Source organism: Anolis carolinensis, chromosome 6, assembly GCF_035594765.1.
Source record: "Anolis carolinensis isolate JA03-04 chromosome 6, rAnoCar3.1.pri, whole genome shotgun sequence".
NCBI lineage: Eukaryota > Metazoa > Chordata > Lepidosauria > Squamata > Dactyloidae > Anolis > Anolis carolinensis.
Window position 1 is genome coordinate 96030619 of NC_085846.1, and position 22811 is coordinate 96053429.

The following is a 22811-nucleotide window of genomic DNA, read 5'->3' on the forward strand; positions in this document are numbered from 1 at the left end:
GGAATTTCCCCACTTTTGGTCCATCTGACAGAAGCAGTTCCCTCAGCAGAATGGTTTCATTTGGATCCTACCTCCAGTATTTTTAATGAATTTTAATTATTTTAATAATGTTTTGGGTTTTTTCCAACTTTCTCAAATCGATTAACAAAAGAACATGCAGGGTATCACAATGTTTTTGCTAACAGGACTCACTGAGCAAAATAAAAACAGGGAACACATACAGAGAATTGCATCAAACAATGCCCTACATACTTATGTATATAGAGAAATACATTTTAATATGTGTATTTTATATAATAATTATGTGTTTTAGCTGTACTGTAACCCACCTCGAACCACAAGGAGAGGCGGGTAAAAAATAAAATAAAATAATAGTACTATGGGGTGAGTGTACAAGTATAGAAATTTTAATCTAAAATACACCCCCAAAAACCTATGCCGATTTATCCACAAGTCACTGAGATATTGTACCTTAACTCCTATAAAAAAAGAAGCCACCCCCTTCTCTGAGTAAAGTGGCAAAAGGCAAGAGTTTAGTTGTCTTGGGAGAACCTAAAAGAAACACCAGCCCCCACTGATCATTCTCTCTTCTGATCTTTTTTAATGTCTGGGTAGGGAAATTGTACTTGAGATCAACTTATATATGATTATATATTGTATATGAATATGCCTATAGGAGCCCCTGTGGCGAAGTGCGTTAAAGCACTGAGCTGGAGACCGAAAGGTCCCAGGTTCAAACCCCAGGAGCGGCGTGAGCGGCCGCTGTTAGCTCCAGCTCCTGCCAACCTAGCAGTTCGAAAACATGCCAATTTCTAAGCCGAAGAGCCGGGATTGTCCATCGACACCTCCAAGGTCATGTGGCCGGCATGACTGCATGGAGCGCCGTTACCTTCCCACCGGAGCGGTACCTATTGATCTACTCACATTGGCATGTTTTCGAACTGCTAGGTTGGCAGGAGCTGGAGCTAATAGCAGCCGCTCATGCCACTCCCGGGGTTTGAACCTGGGAGCTTTCGGTCTCCAGCTCAGTGCTTTAACGCACTTCGCTACCGGGGCTCCTATGCAATAAATATTCATACGTAAATACCAAGTTATCAAGAATGCACTGATGGATATGTATTGTTTGTGTTTTATAGGATTCGGATGCTGATTAATGAAGGCTATGAAGACAAACTTTTAATTGCACATGACATACACACAAAGAATAGACTAAAGAAATACGGGGGTCATGGCTATTCCCATATACTTGAAAACATTGTTCCCAAAATGCTTGTTAGAGGCATATCCCAAAATCAAATCAATCAGCTTTTGGTGGCCAATCCCAAGCAATGGCTGACTTTTAAGTAGGAAAATGTAGATATTACTGTGATCAGGCTTGCTTTAATGAAATTGGGGCTGGGAGAGTTTGAAATATTTGGAAGATTCCTACAACTTTGGTAATTAATTGATCCTTACAAAAGGCTACAGTATCTTATCTTGTCCCAGACTTTTTGACCCCTGCAGGGGTGAGTGGATTAAAACACAATGATCCACTCTTAAAGAATCATTGAACCTACCAATATCTTTGTTTGGCAAGTAGGGTAGATCCCTTTAAATATACAGTACCCTTGAGAATGGCATCATACTGTGCAATTTTGATGGTACTGTCCCAGCTGGGGGTGGGGTGGGGGTCTTGGGCTGGGGCCAAAGTACCATGTTTAAACCCTGATTCTAGCTGAAGTTTATTAAGGTTCATTTGTTGTGGATAAGGTGTCTACCTGTGTACAGGAACTTTTGTTTTCGGTGGAACCCTTGGAATGTGTAAGCTATTTCTCTGGAATGCCTATGAATTAGAAAGGGAAAAAACCCAGTGCATGCTCATCAGCTTGTCCTTTCTCGCCATGGGGCTGCTGAGTGAATACAATGCTGAAGTGGCACTTCTCAAATAGTGATCTGAATGCTATAGACACATAAAAATATTAGCCTTTTGAAGTTGCTGCTTGAAAATGTTTGTAGCTTAGTGCTATACATGTTTACCCAGATGATCACAATTTATTTTCAAGTAAATACACATAGTATTGCGACTTGGGATTTCCACCTAATATTGGAGCTGAATGGATATTTACTCAGAAGGAGGGCCCATTCCGCGGGGGTTTGTCACAAAAAGGTGTGCCTAGAATTTTAGTCTGAAATTGCCTCTCTCTGAAACAGGCTGATTTTTTTTTTTAATGAAGTACTTGTCCAGCTGTACTTTCATGTTTAGGGCTTTTAAAAAGTATGTCTAAATAGCATCCACATAAAATGAAGTAAGAATGCCAACTCAAAATGATTTCAGTGACGTTTTTCAATCAAGCATATTTGGAAATTCCATTGTGAGGAATAGAATGGAAAATATTCACATCAGTAAAATGAATGCAGTTGAGAACACTGGAGTCTCAAAAAGAAAAAGAAAAAAGGCTGCTACCGAACCTCTGGGTTTCTGTTTACCAGAGATTCATTTCCTACTATATTGGATGTATGGGAAAGGCTGGGTAGATTCCTTTATTTGTGGAGTACGTAGTAGTCTTGGGATGGAAGCTTGTAGCCATAATTGGGACTCATTGGGTCAGTCAGTGCAGGGAAATGAGAGCATAATTACTGTGAAAAAGGCTGGGAAGAAGAGTTTCCAAAGAAACAGAATGGTTGATGCCTGAATCAACAACAGTACATGTGAAAAAGATATTGGAGTCTTCGTGCACAACAAGTTGAACATGAGCCAACAATGTGATGCAGGAGCTAAAAAAAAGAAACAGGATTTTGGGCTGCATCAAAAGAAGTATAGTGTCTAGATCTAGGGAAAGCATGGTGCCTCTCTATTATGTTTTGGTTAGACCTGAATACTGTGTCCAGTTCTGGGCACCACAGCTTAAAAGAGAGATTGATAAACTGAAAGGTGTTCAGAGGAGGGCAATTAAAATGATCAAAGGTCTGGAGACCATGCCCTATGAGGAGCACATTAAAGAGCTGGATATGTTTAGCCTGCAGAAGAGAAGGTTGAGAGAAATCCTGATAGCCATGTGAGAGGGTGTCATCAGGAAGGGGGAGCAGGCTTGTTTTCTGTTGCCTTTGAAATAGGACTCGGAACAATTGGTTCAAATTACAGGAAAGGAGATTCCACCTGAATATTAGAAATAACTTCCTGACTGTAAGAGCTTGTTCAGCAGTGGGACTCTCTGACCCAGAGTATGGTGGAAGCAAATTCTTTGGAGGCTTTTAAACAATGGCTAGATGGCCATCTATCAGGGGTAGTTTGTTTGTGCTTTTCCTGCATGGCAGAGAGTTGGACTAGATATCCATGTGGTCTCTTTCGAACTCTGATTCCATAATACGCTTTGGGTACATAAAGCAAACCCTGATATGACTTTGGCTGTTATACAGGATGAGTTTCACTTCCATGGTAGGGGGATTTGTAGCACATGGCCCTGGAGTGGGGAGGTCCACTCCAACACTTGGGATCCCCTAGCACCTGATCTCCCAATATTCTTGATCAAAAACACATTGAAATGACCCCTTTCATGGAGTATCACATGCTGTTTTACCATCAGCGAGTGTATACAAAATATTCTCTCCATCAAATCCAGTTGATAGCATTGTATTATATGGAACCTTCATGCCATGTGTCGAGGGCAGGTTTGGGGGCTAAATTTAAGGATTTTAATATGACCTGTGGATATAACTAGTGTCATCCCACAGAGGTGAAAGTGTCAGAGCCATTTTAGGAAATCGGGTGCCCCTGGCTGCCTCCATTTTCCTGCCCAGGCATCCAAAAAGACCAGAAGTGGCATCATGGTGGAGATAGCAGAAGGGATATCATATTCGATTGAGAAGAACTAAGCTGTTGCTTTTGCCATTCTGTTCAGAGAAAAAATAGGTTATTTGATATAGAGTTATGGTATAGTCCAGGGGTCCCCAAACTTTTTAAACAGGGGGCCAGTTCACAATCCTTCAGACTGTTGGAGGGCTGGACTATAGTTGGCCACTGAGCAATAATAAATAAATAATAAATAAATAAATAAATAAAAATAATAATTTAAAAAGAGGGTTGGAAGAGACCATTTGGGCCATTGAGTCCAATCCCCTTCTGCCTTAATCACCAAAAGCACAAGCAAAGTACCCCTGACAGATGTCCACCCAGCCCCAATGTTAATAATAATAATCATCATCATCATCATCATAAAGAGGGTTGGAAGAGATCCCTTGGGCCTTTTAGTCCAATCCCCTTCTGCCTTTGTGCACCAAAAGGCACAAGCAAAGCACCCCTGACAGATGGCCACCCAGCCTCAATGTTAATAATGATGATGATGATGATGATGATGATGGTTGTAAGAGAAGAAGAGACTCCTTGGGTCATTTAGCCCAACCCCCTTGTGCCGTGAGGGCCGGATAAATGGCTTCAATGGGCCGCATCCGGCCCCCGGGCCTTAGTTTGGGGACCCCTGGTATAGTCGTTATATTGATCCATGAATACATTGATCAGGTTTTTGGGATCAAATTTTGGCTAAAATTTCTAGATTTATAAGTGGACATATATAGTAATTTCAGAAGCTCCTTTGCAAGTAATCTAGAGAGGCCCCTGCCTGCTATGTGGGAGGACAAAGGGAGAAGTGGAGAAAGAAATGAGTGTGAGAAAAAAGAGACTAGCAGAAACTGAGGATATGTTGCTTGCTTTGGACTGTCCTCACTTAATTCACATACACACAGCAAAGTGGCTTATAGTCTTTGAAACCTTGAACCTTTGACAGTTAGAGTTTGACCACCATGAAGTCAAGTGTATGTCAAAAAGATCAGTTTAATGTATGCTCATGTTGAATGGAAGTAAGTCATTGCAGCAGACTCATACATTGGTGCCATTCTCAGAAGAATGTAGTTTGCATTTTCTAATAAAAAGCAATCTTTTGAGGTATGTTGACTTGCAATGGGGGACAATTTTATGATACATAGGATGGACTGGTGGAGCCTCCTTTGTGAACCTGAATGCCTTCAAAAGAAATGGAGAAGATAATGGAATAATGATGATTCAACATATTTTGTTTAGAGAGAGGATTTTCTATCTTTTAATACATGACTGACACATATTTTGAAACGAAAAAGACTGGATTATGAAAGAAGGATACTATTTTGCGTGCTTGAAAATGTGTTAAACCTTATTTTCAACTTTTTCCTCCTGAGATATTCTGTTAAGCTGAAATTAGGTATGCAGTTTATTCAGCTTCTTTCCATATAAATAAATGTTCAGGCTGCAATCTTGTACACATTTGCCTAGAAGTAAATCCCATTGATGGAGGATTTACTTCAGAGTAGAAAGGTATGTTATTGTGCTACGTATGAGCTTTGTATTCACGACAGTCGATCCCTTACCTTTTGATCTTATATTTTACTTCTAGGTAATTTCAACTTGTTTTTGCTTTGACTTGAATGTATTTAGGATACAACTAGGAAGCATACAATCAGAAAAAATTCTTCACAGATGAATTTTATGGTACAATTTAAGACCTACAATCCATTTAATAAATTGTATTATATTTTTAAATAATTGTCAGAACATGTTATTTGTAAAAGCATTATTGAGGGATTTTTAAATGGAAATATAACAGAAATATTTGCTGAGCCTCTTGATAAGAAAAATAGGCATAAAATAAACATTTGTTTTCCACATTTGAGAATGTCTCCTTTGCATATTTTAACCTTTAATATAATACATATATTACATAATGTTATTCCACAATCTGGCAGTCTTTGAAGGCCTCTAATTTTGAGACAAATCATATGTTTAGCACCCTTACAGTGCAATCTTTTACATTCACATACTAGAAGCAGGTCTTACTGAGTTCAGTGAGACTTACGGCCAGTGAAGTGAGTATAAGATTGCGGCCTAATAATTTTATTTTTAATAATCTTCCATGCAGTGGCTGCAAATAATGAAAATTTTAATATATCAAATGTTAACATTTGTATTTTAAAAGTATAAACTAAACTGGTATGAGATCTGTTATTTTATATCCTTCTTTGCAGCCTGACATTTGAGTAAAATGTGTTTATGTGAAGGACATTTTTAACATCTAATGCCAGTAGTAAATGGTGTAATGAGTAAGAACAGACAGATCTGAATATTCCAATATACAACTTCGAACTTTTGTGCTTTTGACATATCTTACATCTTAATATCTTTGTTGTGGTAGTTCTTCAAGTTGACTTGGACTTTGTTTTCTTGGCAAGATTTGCTTGGTGGGGGGGGGGGGAGTATCTGAGAGAGAGTGTGATTCCAATTCCATGGCTGAGCAGGGATTCCAACTCTAATCCTGCTAAGTCCTAGTTCAACTTTCAAAACACTATACTATTGGGTCCTTTAAATATCTAGCTGGCTCATTTTACATGATTATTATAGAAAAATCAGAAAATAATTCTCCATATAAACAAATCAGTCCTGGAAAAGGAATGGCGATTTGTTGGCCACAAGAACCATTCTAAAGTCCTTGTTAGTGTAATACCAGCCTTTGTGCTTTTTTGGAAAACTTTATTACACAAATAGATTTTGGAACACAAATCATAAGCATGTAGTTGTGTATCTTGTATGTTGCTTGAATGACATTTTCTCTAACCATGCAGTGGATCAACTGCATTTGTATGTACACATTTATCTATTTGTCTGTCTGTCTATTCATACTGGGGCTGACCAACCTTTGGCTCCTCAAGGTTCAAGCATCCGGAGGGACCTCAAGTAGTACATACCTCTATTTAGATGTTAGAGGAGCTACTTCCTGAAAGTTGAAAACAAAAGAGGCAGCATGAATTAATGCTGCAAGTTTATATGGATACAGATACTTTGAGGGGATTTCCTGATATTTTTATCTTGTGGGGTTAGAAACTAACTAAGCTTAGACAGTTTGATTGCACATTCTATGGAGATTTTACATATCACCTCAAGGGAGAAGCTTCCATGTATCTGTAGCCCAACTAATGGAACATGAATGGTGTTGTATAGATACAATCAGGTTCAAATATAGACTAATGTCTGAATTCTATGGGACATAGTAAGTAAATTGCATTTGGTAACATTTAGGTATGATGAAATAATATTCCTACATCACATCATCATACACTACACTTAAGAAATTGGCCAATAAATACGGATTAATTCCTCCCAAAATAGTGTTCCTGAGTACTCATTTTTCTTTCCATATAGGCCAGTGGTTCTTACTCACTGAGGTGGGAATTGCTGAACCTGGGAATATTTACATAGTGAATGCAAAATATGCACATAATGCTTGAGAACTATGTGGTCACCTCAAAAGGGGAGCTACAAGAAGTGTCTATGTGGATTTAATCAGAGCTCTTGAGAGAAAATGCCAGATGCCACTAGCATTCAAAATATCAGGTTGTGTTGCGGAGCTTTTCAATTAATATTGTTTTCCCAGAACTGAAATGTTTCATGCTTTTTCTCTTTCTTTGGCTTTTCTTTGTAGTTTTATGTAGTTTTAGCATGCCTGTGGCTTCCTTTGTAATTCATGTTGCACATTTGCTTTGGTGGAGGCAATAGATCAGCATGCACAAATCATGTAAACAAAGTAACTCTACCACCCTACCACCCTCCCCAGTTTAAAATGAATGGGTCAACCCTTATAGGGCTTGGAAATCATTGTGTACACTAGAGTTCTTATCTTGTAAAGAATTATTGGAATAGAGCAATACCAGGTAACTGAGGTCTTTAGATATAGGGTGGGATACAGATATTTTAATAAAACCAAAAACTAGACAAAATTGTGCTGCAGACATATTAAACATCTGCATGTCACCCATATACAGAAAAATTAGAGCTAAGGCTTGAAGCAAGTTACTTTCTGTTCCTAGGTAGTGAAGGAATGTAAGGGCTAGTCAAATAGCCTTTGTCAGGGAATAATCGGGATTTAGTTACATCATCTTTTTATTATAAAACCATTCCTCACCATACACTATGAGTTGGCTCCACACGCATCATAGTTAGCAGGTAAGTCACAAGTACCAAAGCTGATGGATGGATAAAAGCAGCAAGATCATAGCACACCAAAAATATCATATATGCTGAAGAAATTATTCAGTGCTTTAAGGATTTCTCTCTCTTTATAAAAGTTGTAATTTAAATAGAACTTCACATGGACACTAATAACAGGGAGTATTTTGCTTTGGTGATAGTGGATCACATAGCTGCTTAACTTGCTCTATATTTTAAAACACACTCTGGGTTGTACAGATGTGAGGCAGATAGCATTTGGCCCCATTACTGAGGTATCCACAGCCAGTATCCTCTGGGATTGATTCATCGATTTTTGCCATGTGAATCCATCACTTAGAAGAACGTGATTTAGTTTTTGACTCTTATCAGTCAGCATAAATTATAAATCCAGAAAATGTGCTGTATTTGTTGTTGTTTCCACCATGTGCTTTTCCTCCATCTAATTTTATGTAGACTTCATCTCCTGGCTCCAAATGTAGAACGACGCTGTTACTGGCATAATCATAATTTTGATCTGCATCCTGTGCTATGGCGCTAGCTCGCACCTAAAGAAAGCAAACATAAAAATATGTAGTTTACAATATTAATAATTCTTATAACTGTAGAATGAAATTGCAGTGCTAGCAGTATGGTCTAATGTCTTTTATTAGTACATTGTGGGGTTTGTTTTTTGTGTTTGTTTTTTTTTTTTTAAAAACTACTGCTTGGATCATCAACATATCTCAGAACAGTTGCCAACTCAGCTGCAGAAAAACATTTAAATTTTAAGCCACCAGCTGTTAGCTCATTTGCAAGATTAACACAAACCTATTTCCTCTATATCCTTGCACTTCTGTAAGCCCAGGTTTTAAAAAATCCCCAACTAATAACATGACACATTCATGCCTCTCACATTCCTATCCCATTTTCTTTCAGGATGATACATGTGGGTTGCAAAGGCTCTTTCATTTTATGTTACTGCTTGTGAGAATCAAGTGGCCCTCCAGATGTTGTTGAACTCCAACTTTCAACAGGCCTAGCCTGCAAATGATGAGAAATCCCAAGAGCTGCAGCCCAATAACATATGAGGAGGCACGTTTCCCACTCCTGTGTTATCCTCAGAGTACCCCCGTGGAACATAATGCTGCATAGGAATTCAGACTCAGTACTTTCTAGTCTATCAGTAGAAACCAAATGACACTCTAGATTTGGTCCAAGATATCAAGAACCATGAAGTTAGTTCCATGAATCCAAGTGGACTTCACATTTGGTCCCCTTTAACTTAAGCTCCTACAACACATGACAAACTGCTCTTGAAATTAGGGAGAATATTTGAAAGACTGAATCGGGGCAGGGATGGACGGTAATGTTATTTAGAGCCATAATCTTGATCTCAGTCCATATTCAAATAGTGACAAGAAACTTTGCACCTAATAGTTCCTAATAGTTTAGGATAAGAATCAGCTTGCTCTAAGTAAAAGAGTATGAGGTAATTATAGTGTGGAAAACATATAAGTATATGATAAAATAATCCCTTGATGCCCCTCACTTTTTAATCATACTTTACAACCTAACGTACATCAAATGAAATTTAAATAGCTATACGAAGCAAAATAAAGCCATGACATCAGGATTTAAAATAACTACAACATACTGAATTATTCATTAAATTAATATTGACATTAAATAGAAATTACCAATTTTAATCTATGATTATTACATTTAAAATCCTGAATTCTTTATCATATACTATGCTTTAGTAGTCATAAAAATTAAGATTTTGTTATTTAAAGTTTGCTACATTGAATTTAATATAATTAGCAAACTAATCCTTTGGAGCCAATTACAAACTTGATCTCCAGCATGTACTCAAATTAGAATATAATTTTGTTTAATACAATACGACGCTATAGATATTTTATATGTAATTTGGTCCCACTAGTAAAATACTTAAAGCTTTTTTATTATAAGTTATATTATTACAATCTGCTTTGTTACCTGCTCTTATTCTAGCCCAGTTATACATAACTGTCAGTGATTTTCTGGTTTTACAAACCTGAACCAAGAAATAATTCATGATCTAGCATACAACTGCAGGATTTTAAAAATCTTTCTGGAATAGGGAAAGTACAATAAGTCAAAAATGCTTCTCGAAAGTATAAATCATAGGTTTTCAAATTAAATTTTCATGTGATTTGATCCCACATTAATACAGAAATGTTAACAATGGATAACACTTTTTACCATGCTAGATCTTATAGGGTATTATGGAGCTTAGAAATCACAGAAGCAGGAGAAACCTTCTTCTGCATCATATAGCAAGATTCACAAAGGCTTAAAAGATTTGCAATTTGTTATTGCTTAACAAATGTTCTAATTTAAACTGATGTACATATAATATTATTATAACAATCTAAGCAGGCTTGCTTTGAATTCATTGCTTCAGAAAATATTGCCCTGTTTATTGAAATAATCCATCTTGACCACTCCTTAAGCAATAACTATCAAACAGTACATTTCCTAAGAATTAATGAGCATCTGGGAGGAGTTGATTGCCTCAGACCATTAACAACAGAAATATTCATCCCTAGGAACTACCTTGCTCTAAGATCGTTATTGATACTTCAAACAGTAAAGAAAAAAGGCTTATTTGAATGATTATTATAGCATGAGCTGAAGAGAATTGACACCAGCATTTTATTAAATCTGGCTGTTTAAATTATTGCTCAAATCCCATTCAAGCTATATTTTAATAGTATATACTGAATTTATATAACATTTTATGTCACTGTGTCTATGAATTGCCCTGCCCCCACCACATTTTCAACCGTAAAGTACCATGAACTCTATTGTGTTACTGCCTTTAGCATTAAATGTACTTCATATATCATTATATAAAGAGAGTGGGCACACTCTACAATAGTGGACACTGTCTACACTAAAAGAATTGATAGAGTTATTGACTGGGCTCCTAAAAATACTTTGCCGATTGCAGTCATTTTGTGTACAGCTACAACAATGCTTTGCATCTGCATTAACCTCAATCCTATACTCAGTATGTTACCTTTATGGTTGCTCTCTGCCTCTTTTGTTGTTGGTAACCAATGCAATTTCTTTTCAAAGGCTATAAGGACAGTCTCAGAAGGTTCCTAAGTGCATTGCTGTTCACGTTAAAGGTGTCCCAAAATTAAAACAATTAACGTGTACATTACGTAAGTTTCATGATTGTTCATTTCATTGTGCTATAGTGGTATAAAGGGCACATTAAAACTGAAGAAACCAATTATGTTATACTCTCTGCACTTCTGTGTTTAAGATAACCATTAAGAAAGGCAATGTGTTACATGGGAGTCCTTGAAATATTCAATATATGTTGCTCTTGAATAAATCCCCCCACGCAAGTCATATAAACTTCTAGCACTAATGATGTTTCCCTACTGAATCTGTGCTGAATCTCTAACATTCTTCCCTCTATCACAAGTGTAATTTATCCACAAACCCCAAAATTGAAAATTCATTATCTGTCAACATAAGATCATATCTTGCCCTCCCTTCCCCATCAAGCTACTCACTAATTATATTAAAATGGCTTAAGAAACTGCATGAATACAAACTGAGTTCTGTACTGCATGATCAATATTTGTCTGTTTTGTTTGTATAGTGACTATATTAAACAATTTATAAATGTCTGGGATTATGTACTTAGTTTTTCTTCAGGCTTATTTTAATATTTATGATAATAAAATATGCCATGCATTGTGCTGTATTCTATTTTTATTTCCATCAAGCATAAAAAATAAATAATGATTTTAGTAACTCTTTTTTTTTTAAGTTGGGGGGAGTCAGACATACATGTGAGACATGAAAATCAACTGCCCTGCATTTAATATTTAGCAATGTGATCTCAGATTTAAAGAGCATTTATGGTGGAGGCATTTGCTAATTTGATTAATTACTACTGATGTCCTCATAATTTCATTTTTACAGCACTTGTGAGAAAACCATAAACAAAAGGTTAAGTGGCATATCAGATTAATTTACCAGCCTCTGATGCTCCCATCTGTGATCCTGCTTTCAACACAAAGCTGAAGTGACTGAAAGGGCTCTCATCTGGTTACGGTACACTGGTATTCCCCAGTACCACTGCTCAGCAATTTCAGCTTCATTATTCTGCCTTTCGGGGGGGGGGGGGGGGGAATCCCTTCAATCTTATATGCCTTATACAGACACAAAGTCCCATTTTTTCCCTACTAGCTTTTGTGAAATCTTAGCAGAGTGCAACAAAACTATGCTTATTGCTGGTGCTACCTAGAATTACAGTAAACAAGGCAGAGTGGGTCTCTAATATTCTGGGGAGTTTCTGTAAACTTGAAAGCAGTGATCATTGAGCTTTCAGGGAGGAAAATAAACAGCACCATTTATGTTTTCTATAGAACACCTGGTACACTAATGCCAGGTATTTTTTCCCCTAAGAAATGTACAGCTCTGATAAAAAGATTGGTAACCCCAGCATACATATTTGAGTTCTAGTCTTGCAACAAACAGGCTGATCATATTACCTATCTACCCCTCTTTTGTGGTATTAAATACACCTGATTGCATATATTGTTATTCACGAAACATTTACTGTGATTTTGAAGCATCAGTGCTTACCTAAACACAAATTCTGTTTGTTCTCTTAGTCCACCAAATTATCAAATTTGCTTACCCGGACAAAAGTGATTATAATGAATGCTAACCATTATATAGATGCACAAAACTCTCTATAATAATATACACACACCGCAGTACTATGTTGACTAATTAGAATGGATTGTTCCTATGTCTCACTAGGAGCCCATGCTCTTTAATGATAACCTTAGTGAAGCATGGGGAGAATAGAGAGGTGCATCAGTGGGTTTGCCTGGATTGGGAAGAAAGCAATGACTAAAAATGCTGGCAAGCAAAGACAGTTACAGTATAAGAGTAAAATAAGGAGTGAGGGTTGCTAGAGATGCAGAGAGAAGAGGTAATAGTATGCCAACAGTATTAAGCATGAGCCAATTACAGATAGATGCCAGGATACAGGCAACAAAATATACGTGTGCTTATTAGATGTCAGACCACCAGTGTATGATGGTGCTTTTCTTTGGGTAAGTGTGCATAGATTATAGCCTCTAGCACACAATTTATATGGATGTTTGTCCAGCTGTGACGTCCTGTGATACACAATGGGGCTGAAGGGATGTTATCTAACTTGGGATAACAGCTTTGTAATTATGCTCTCAGGAGCTTCTGGTAGTGCAGCGGATTAAACTGCTGACCTGCTGATCTTGCTGACTGAGACAGGTTCGAATCCAGTGAGAGAGGTGAGCTCCCACTGTTAGCCCCAGCTTCTGCCAGCCTAGCGGTTCGAAAACATGCAAATGTGAGTAGATCAATGGGTACTGCTCCAGTGGGAAAGTAACAGCACTCTATGTAGTCATGCTGGCCAGATGACCTTGGAGGTGTCTACGGACAATGCCGGCTTTTCGGCTTAGAAATTGAGATGAGCTCTAATCCCCAAAGTCGAACACGACTAGACTTAATGTCAGGGGAAAACCTTTACTACGTAATGATGCTCTCGCCACACTACATGCCCTTTCTCAATACATACTCCAAAATTTTCTTCTTGGAACATCCCAACATTTTCACTTACATCTTTTTTTATTTTAAAATATATATTTTTTCATATACACCTTTTGACGCCTACCATCAGTCCCATGGTATAGCTCTAACCTGATATTACAAGGTTGAACATCCCTTATGGCAGGCCTGGGCAAACTTTGGCCCTCCGGGTGTTTTGGACTTCAACTCCCACAATCCCTTAAAGCCAGGATTGTGGGAGTTAAGTCCAAAACACCTGGAGGGCCAAAGTTTGCCCAGGCCTGCCATAAGGGATGCTCAACCTGTTTAAGCAGAACCCTATTGAACCTCTGAGGAGGCAAGTTTAAAACCAAGGCCCCTTCAACACAGCTGAATAAATTCCCACATTTTCCACTTCGAACCAGAATATATGGCAGTGTGGACTCAGATAACCCGTTCAAAGTAGATATTGTGGGATTTACTGCCTTGATATTCTGGGATATAGAGCAGTGTGGGAGGGCCCCCAGTTCAAAGCAGATATTGTGGGATTTTCTGCCTTTATATTCTGTGTTCTATGGCTGTGTGGAAAGGCCCCTAGTGCCTCCATTCTATACATTGCTACTCCTCTCCTCAAAAGCAAGCTCCATTTAGTCCAGTCAGACTAAGGGCCCTTCCACACAGCTGAATAAAATCCCACATTTTCTGCTTTGAACTGGGATATATGGCAGTGTGGCCTTTGGGCCCTTCCACACAGCTCTATATCCCAGAATATCAAGGCAGAAAATCCCACAATATCTGCTTTGAATTGGGTTGTCAGAGTCCACACTACCATCTATTCCAGTTCGAAGCAGATAATGTGGGATTTTCTGCCTTGATATTCTGGGATATAGGGCTGTGTGGGGGGCCCTGGTGGCACAGTGTGTTAAAGCGCTGAGCTGATGAACTTGCGGACCAAAAGGTCCCAGGTTCAAATCTCGGGAGCGGAATGAGCGCCCGCTGTTAGCCCCAGCTCCTGCCAACCTAGCAGTTCGAAAAATGCCAATGTGAGTACATCAATAGGTATCGCTCCGGCGGGAAGGTAACGGCGCTCCATGCAGTCATGACCTTGGAGGTGTCTACGGACAACATCTTCAGCTTAGAAATGGAGATGAGCACCAACTGGACTTAACCTCAGGGGAAACCTTAGGGCTGTCTGGAAGGGCCCTCAGAATATCAAGGCAGATAATCCCACAATACCTGCTTTGTACTGGGTTTTCTGAGTCCACACTGCTATATATCCCAGTTCAAAGCGGAAAATGTGGGATTTTATTCAGTTGTGTGGAAGGGGCTGGGCTCAAAGCAGACATTGTGGGTTATTGATATTCTGGGTTTTATGGCTCTGTGGAAGGGCCCTTAGTCCTCCCACACAAGTGTAAAGATGGTCGCATCAGCGCTTTAAATATGAGCTTTGTTCCAGCCTGAAGTGTAAGACTGAAACGTTAACACTCGGCTTTCCAGACAGGCGGGAGTTGTTTCTCTTGCCTCGCCACCCACGGAGCCTCCCGCCATTTCCTCGCCCTATTTTAGGGATTCTCTCCTTTGAGCTCTCCATTAAAACGCCCGCGCTTTTTGTTGCCTTTCCTTCTTGGGAGAGGAGGAAGCCATTTCGAGAAAGTGGGGCTGAAATGTCTATACTTGACGCCATTCTTAATACAAATTCTGCTAGTGGATAAGCAACACAATGGCGGCTGCGGGTTTGAAGTCTCCTCAGCGAAGTTGCCTCAGGGCCCTTTCCCACACAGCCATATAACTAAATATCAAGGCAGAAAATCCAACAATATCTGCTTTGAACTGAGGGCTCTTCTACACAACCCTGAATCTCAGAATATCAAGGTAGAAAACGCCCACAAATATCTGGTTTGAACTGCGTTATCTGAGTCCACACTGCCATATATTCCAGTTCAAAGCAGAAAATGTGGGATTTTATTCAGCTCTGTGGAAGGGGCCTCAAACTCAGTCCTGCCTCTCTGAGGGAAAATGTTTAGATGTGTTTTGTTTCTGACTCTAAAGATGAGGCAGAGGAAAGAGAAAGAAACATTTCCCCCCCAATATTGTAGCTATTTGTCAAAATGTATCTTGGGGCACTGCATTTCAAAAATGCAATAAACACATAGTGTCACCAACGCCATTACTATTGTCAATACTTTTAGCCACATCTTACTACTTTCAATACTGATTTCTCTGGGCCCTTCCACACAGCCATATAACCCAGAATATCAAGGCAAAAATCCCACAATATTTGCTTTGGACTGGGTTATCTGAGTCCACATTGCCATATATCCCAGTTCAAAGCAGAAAATGTGGGATTTTATTCAGCTATGTGGAAGGGGCCTTTTAGTCACATCTTACAACCATAGAATCATCAAAGTAAATTGTGTGGAGAGAAAAATGTGATGTTCAAATGAAGTCATGATAGGATTCAAAATGCCAAATTCCTATAAATTCCTTTTTAAAGTTTCACTTCCTATGACTTTTCAATTTTTCAGGCCTGTGTTATTTGACAGGGACAGAACAGGTGTTGTGGGCTATTTGTTAGACCAAGAGCCCTTCCATACAACCATATAACCCAGAACATCAAGGCAGAAAATCCTACAATATCTGCTTTGACCTGGGTTATCAGAGTCCACACTACCGTATATCCCAGTTCAAAGCATAAAATGTGGGATTTTATTCAGCTGTGTGGAAGGGGCCCATGGAAACCGGAAAAGTACAGATTTTCTTCCCTAGGAAAAGTCTATCAAATTCATATGGTTGCCATCCATAGAAGGCCTCAGGCCCTACCAGAAATCACATTATAATGGGATAGTTTCAACTTTATTCCTCTTTTTCTGCTTCCTTCCAAGAAAATCCAAGTAGCGATGATAAAAGATAGCAATTTCTGTGTTTGTATTGGGTTTCATATCCTTTCACCACATTTGTGTATCAGGATATGCCCTTGCATTCATCTTCTGCAGAAGGCTGCAATCTCGAACAAGTGCCATTAGACTCCTTTGCTTTTTGTGATTTCAGTAATTATGTCTTGGACTTCAACTCCCTGATGTTCCAGCTAAGATTGGCCAACAGTCAGGGATTCTGGGAATTGAAGTCCAAATCATCTGGAAGAACAAGGTGTTTTGGAAACACTGAGGGATTATTTCATAATCCAAGGCTTTCCTAATAGGCATGACTTGACTCCGACATGGGCAAACTTGGGCCCTCCAGGTGTTTTGGACTTCAACTCCCACAATTCCTAACAGCCGGTAGAAATTGCCCATGCCTGACTTGACTGGAGGCTATATGTTTTTTACTACTAGCAGCACAGACTCATACACCTCTATTCTGATATTTAGTGGTCCATATTCCCACAAGAGACAAGATATGGGCCTCACTTGCACTGGAAAATTTTAAGAGTTTCACACTCCTTTGCTTTAAGTGCTTTGGTTGTTTCCTGGGATGTGTAGTTTGGTGAGACACCTTGATTTCTCTAGCAGAAGAGGCTAACACCCAACAAACCTACAATCCTAGGATTTCATAGGAAGCAACCATGACACTAAAAGTAATGCTGTCACTGAAAGGGGCCTCTAAATACACTAAAAGCACAAGAGCTCATTTTAGGCTGGATCTACGCTGCCATATAATCCAGTATTTGATCCCAGATTGTCTGCTTTGAATTGGATTATGTGAGTCTACACTGCCATGTAATCCAATTCAAAGCAAATAATCTGGATTTTATATGGTAATGGAGATGGGGCTTTTGAGTTTATGTAAGGTCAGCCCTGTTTAGTAACTGAATGGGAGATTGCCAATGAATACCAGGGGACTGCAGGCTATATTCCAGGGGAAGGAATAGGCAAAATCACCTCTGAGGCCCCTTCTACACTACCATATAAAATCCAGATTATCTGCTTTGAACTGGATTATACGGCAATGTAGACTCATATAATCCAGTTCAAAGCAAATAGTCTGGATTACATGGCTGTGTAGAAGGGGGCTGAGTATTCTTTATCTAAGAAAACCCTATGACATTCATAGGGGTTGCCATAAAGTCACAGGCGACTTGAAGACACAAAGCACACAGTTGTATACCATAAGATACAATAGGCTTGCGGCTTTGCCTTCATAGAATCATCAAGTTGAAAGAGACCGCAAGGGCCATACAGTCCAACCCCATTCTGCCATATAGGAAGACACAATCAAAGCCCTTTCGACAGATGGCAATACAGCCTCTGTTTATAAATCTGCAGAGAAAGACTCCACTATGCACCGAGGCAGCGTATCCCAATTAAGTCACTTCCTTTACGGGATGCGCATGTATAAGCTCCTTAGAAATAATTGGATTACTATCCCCATTATTCTTGCCTAATTTTGCGCGGATTGGGGATGATGGGAATTGCAACCCAACATCCCGTCCCTTCCCTATAGAGAACCTGGCCGCTCATTCCTCTTTCTCCCTAGTCACTAAGGAGTTCCCACGACCTTGAAAAAAAAGTTTTCCCCGCCAGGAAACAAATGCAACCCACGTTGGGCAGGAAACCATCGGATTGGTGGCAATCGCCCACGCTGTTTGCAGAAAAGGTCCTCCATCACTCGGAAGCTCAACCTATTCAAGTCATCGGAAGAATAATTAACGCATTATTAACTGCGGCCAAAGGAACTACAATTTCAAGGCAAAACTGGGTGTGCATCTACACTGCAGAACGAATGCAGTTTGACAATACTTTAACTACCATGGCTCAATGCTCTAGGTCTTGTAGTATTACAAGGTCTTCAACCTTCTCTGCCAAAGAGCGTTGGTGTCTCACAAAACTACAACTGCTAGGATTCAACAGTTCTGAGCCATGGCAGTTAAAGCGGTGTCAAACCGCATTTATTCTACGATGTAGATGCACTCCACGTCTCTCCTTACAACTTAAGCTAATTAGGCGTCGTAAATAGGCAGCCAGCCTCGCTCAGCGCTCTATATATATTCAATGAAACTCCCACGGAGACAGAGAAGTTTATGGTTATTATATTACCGCCTACAATTGTTAATTAGCTTTTCCTTTGGGCTTCCCCAGCTCTTTACACTGCCTATCCTAACCTGAAACTCCTTCTCCATTGGAACATATAACAAATCCTCCTATTTTCCTTCTGGGTTGCCAGTAAGTCTGAACTTCGGGACCTGTTAAAAGTGGAGAAAACAGAACAAGCCCCATGTCTTTGGTTCCTAAAGGTTGTTAAAGCTTTCCAATCCTGTCTGGAGTCCCAAGGTGTTGGAAATCAAGAAATTAAAGACTGGGTGCATCTACATTATAGAAGGAATGCCGTTTGATACCACTTCAACTCAATGCCACGGAATTCTGGGAGTTGTAGTTTGGTGAGGCACCAGCACTCTTTGGTTGATAAGGCTACACCTTACAACTTCCATATAAAATTGAGCCATGGCACATCCTTGATGGCCTGCCACTGGCAGAAACTGAAAAGATGCTGCTTCCTCGCTTCACCTGTTGAATTTCTGAAGGATCAAATTACACGGGAGTTTTATCAGAAACAAAAGCCAAAAATGCCAGCTCTGATACGACAGCCGCTACATTATCTCCTTGGTGTCGAGAAGAGCTGCTCTGATTGAGTGAGTTATAAAGTTGCTAGGAATAAACTACCAAAGCACCCTTGACAGATGGCCATTCAGCCTCTGTTTAGAAACCTCCAAAGGAGAGTTCACTACAAATGCGTATTCAGCTATCAAACAGTTCTTACTCTCAGGAAGTTTTTCCTGGTTTTATTTCATTTCTTTTTTTACTTGTGTTTCCTCTCTTTTGCCAGTAACCAAAAGAGAGTGCTGTACGGTGGTGAAGTGCGGCTACTCAAATTCAGCCGCAAGTTAATCAAACTATTGGTTGGAATTCAGCATAGAATCAGAGTTGGAAGGGATCCCAATGGCCATCCAGTCCTACCCAAGCAGGAATACACGACCTAAGCCCTCCCGATAGACCAGACATGGCCCTCCAGGTGTATTGGACTTTAACTCCCACTAACAGACAGTAGGCTGTTAGGAATTCTGGGAGTTGAAGTCCAAAACACCCGGAGGGCCGAAGTTTGCCCATGCCTGCAATAGACCATCCAGCCTCTGTTTAAAAACCCCCAGAGGAGAAGGCTCCGTCATAGAGAGCATTCCACTATCAAATGGCTGAAGAAGTTCCTCTTGATTTTATTTGTATGTGAACCTTCCTCTCTTTTACAATATCTAAATAATCACAATAGCGTTCGGTGATGAAGTCCAATCACTCACATTCAAAGGTTTCTGCTGACGTCATTGGCTGGGATTCAGCACAGAATTGGAAGGGACCTCAAAGGCCATCCAGTCCCACCCAGGCAGGAACACACCATGAAAACTCTCCAGATAGAGAGCTATGCAGCCTTTGTTTAGGACAGTGGTCCTCCAAGTATTTTGGACTTCAGCTACCACGATTCCTAACAATTGGCAAGCTGGCAGGGATTTCTGGGAGTTGAAGTCCAAAACACCCGGAGGGCCAATGATTGGGAACCACTAGTTTAGGACGTGTCAAAATTGGCTGGAATTCAGCACGGAGTTGAAGGGATCCCGACCACCCATTTGCTAAGCAGGAATACTAAAAAAAAACCTTCCCATGGAACCATTCTTTAACCCAGTGATCCGCAAACTCTGGCCCTCCAGGTGTTTTGAACTTCAAATCTCAGCAACCAAGGCCCCCCCTCCCCGAGACCCTTCCTTTCCCACCTGGTTGTTTTTGCAGAGGTCGGCCCACATGCTGGTCCCGTCGCCGCCGCGCATGAGCACGTGGTAGGTGAAGAAGTAGATGCCCGGGATGGAGCAGGTGAACTTGCCCGTGGTGGGGTCGTAGTGGTTGCCCAGGTTGGTGACGACGTCGTCGAACTTGAGCACCTCGTAGCCCTCGTGCTGCCGCTTGAGCCCCGCGTAGAAGGCGATCTTGGGCACCGTGCTGTAGGTGGCGGCGCTGATGGCCCCCGCCGCGTTCAGCCCCGGAGCCCCCGGCGGGCCCGGCAAGCCTTGCCGCCCGGGCTCGCCCTTGTCACCCGGCGGGCCCGCGGGACCAGGAGGGCCGGGCTCCCCCGGGGGGCCCCTGGGCCCGGCCTTGCCCGGCCGCCCGGCCTCGCCTTTGGGGCCCTGGATGAAGGTGGGCAGCGACTGCATGAGCCCCCGGTCCGGCGTGGCGGCGGTGCTGGGCGCCTTGGTGCCGCCGTAGGGGTCGCAGACCATGCGGCAGGTGCCCAGCATCTCGTAGTGGGCCGAGGTGCCGGCCGAGCTGACCAGCACCGGGATCAGGATGACCAGCAGCAGCACCATCACCACCCCGAGGGCGCCGGCCGCCATCAGCCGGCGCCTGCTGCCCACCAAGCGGCTCAGGGCAGGGCGATCCTCTTGCCTGCTTTTGGACAAAATCTTGATGGCTGGCGGGGGACCTCCTCGAGCCGAAATCGCCGCGGGGCAGCAGCCTCCCCGCGTCCCTGGGGCTTGGGGCGACCTCTTCTCGCCCTCCTCCTTCTCCTCCTGCTCGCCCTCGCAGGCGGACGACGCCCCCCGGCTTCGCCAGATCCTCGGCCGCCTCTCCTCCTCCGTCGTCCGTCTAGCGGGCCACCTGTGGCTCCCTCGGTGGCTGGAGCTGCTCGCCCGGAGAGGGACCGCTCGCACTTTTATGCTGCTGCTGGCGATCGACTTTTCCCTCCCGCCCGTGCCAGCTCGAATCAACTTCCCGGCTTCTTCTTCTTCTGGACGCTGCTTTCCCGCAGTTTCCCCCCTCCTTCCTCTTCTTCCTGCCTTTCCTTCTGGACGTCGCTTTCCCCCCTCCTTCCTCGACTCCTCTCTTCTTCTTCTTCTTCTTCCTTTTCTTTTTTTTCTCTTTCTTTCTTCCCCCACCCCTCACTCACTCACTCACTCATTCGTTCTTCACCAACTCCGCCAGAGGGGGAAAGAAAGTCCTGCTCGCCTCACAGGTGGAACGAGAAGGAACGAAGGGAGGAAGAAGTCCTCTTCAACCGGAGCTGCCTGCCTCGCTTAAACCGCGATTACCGCCCAGCCTGGAGCTTTTCTATCTCTCTGTCTCTCTCTGTCAATCTGGCAAACACACAACCACTTGCCACGGCGAGGAGAGGCTGGCCAAGGCGCTGCCGGGCTCCTTTATAGGCACCCAAAAAGCGCAGGGGGAAAAGGGGAGCAGCCTTGGCATCGCATCCCAGCATCTGCTCCGCTCGTCCCACTCACCCGGAGTTTGGCATCTCGCTGACAAGTGTGGGGAAATGTTTTCCCCCCCTCTCGCTGCCTCTCCCCCCTCTTTCTCTCCCTCTCCTTTTCTATTTCTTTTTTTCCCTCCCCTCTCTCATAAAGCGGCAAAATCGTGTTTCCCTGGATGAGCCCTGAGTGATGACAAGCTTTTCTTTCTGAAGAAAATCAAGGGAGGGGATAAGAGGAAGAGAGCGAGCGAGAGAGATCTACTTAGCACCTTTGGAATAACCTTCAGATCACTGATCCACGCTGTAAAGGTCAACCCCTTGTTTAATGGTTCCCCCAGAGGCCTCCCTCTTGTCATGTGAAATATCCCTTTTAATGCAAGGGCAACAGACCTCAGCCTCAGGCATCCCAGCAAAAAGTCTCTCAGCCATAGGACCCATTCTAGCATCTCAGCCAAGAATGGAGTTGGGTATTCAAGGGCACCAGGCCCTGTCTGATCTTGGAAGCTAAGCAGGATGGAAGACCACTGACCAATAACAGGTGCTGTCGCCTGCCTTCCAGAGGAAGAACCTGGCAAAACCATCTCAGAGTCTCCCTTTCCCAAGAAAACCCTATGGCATTCACACGATCACCATAAGTGGACAAGTGACTTGAAGGCACACACATACAGCACATTTCATCTACTTTACAACCCATGATCTAAAGCAGTAGTTCTCAACCTGTGGGTCCCCAGGTGTTTTGGCCTTCAACTCCCATAATCCCAGCCAGTTTACCAGCTGTTAGGATTTCTGGTCTGGGAGTTGAAGGCCAAAACATCTGGGGACCCACAGGTTGAGAACCACTGATCTAAAGCACATAGGAAGTCCTAACCCTTTTGCTCTTTTCTTTTTCTTCTTCTTTTCGTAGAAAACCTATACAGAGAATAGTAGGGCTTCTATCGGTTTCATAGCAGGTGCAGAATATGCAGGTATCAGTAAAAGATCTCTTGCCCCTTTC

General features: G+C 41.7%; 2 protein-coding genes across 4 annotated transcripts in view; one reads left to right on the forward strand and one right to left on the reverse strand.

Moving 5' to 3' along the window:
• The window catches only part of pter (phosphotriesterase related), a 28221-nt gene extending 22548 nt beyond the window's left edge, over positions 1 to 5673 (forward strand). For 2 of the 3 annotated variants that reach the window (XM_003221956.4, XM_062983792.1), the window contains exon 5: positions 1137 to 5673. In XM_003221956.4, coding sequence (XP_003222004.2) covers positions 1137 to 1347 — 211 coding nt within the window. In that variant the 3' untranslated portion in view covers positions 1348 to 5673. The remainder of the gene's footprint in view (positions 1 to 1136) is intronic. The other variant, XM_062983793.1, reaches the window with a different exon arrangement.
• c1ql3 (complement C1q like 3) lies at positions 4788 to 21889 on the reverse strand. The gene is made up of 2 exons (XM_003222087.3): positions 20346 to 21889; positions 4788 to 8553 (listed from the first exon to the last, which is right to left on the reverse strand). Exons 1-2 carry the CDS (start codon positions 20958 to 20960, stop codon positions 8374 to 8376), a joined length of 795 nt encoding a protein of 264 aa, XP_003222135.3. The 5' UTR covers positions 20961 to 21889; the 3' UTR covers positions 4788 to 8373.
• Positions 21890 to 22811: the final 922 nt, after the last annotated feature.

Bases quoted from the DNA above. Each gene is read 5' to 3' on its own strand.
- c1ql3 (XM_003222087.3), bottom strand. From the start codon at position 20,960: ATGGCGGCCGGCGCCCTCGGGGTGGTGATGGTGCTGCTGCTGGTCATC. The intron at 8,554-20,345 runs GTGGGAAAGGAA...TGCTTTCTTTAG, and splicing joins ACCTCTGCAAAAACAACCAG to GTGCGAGCTAGCGCCATAGC.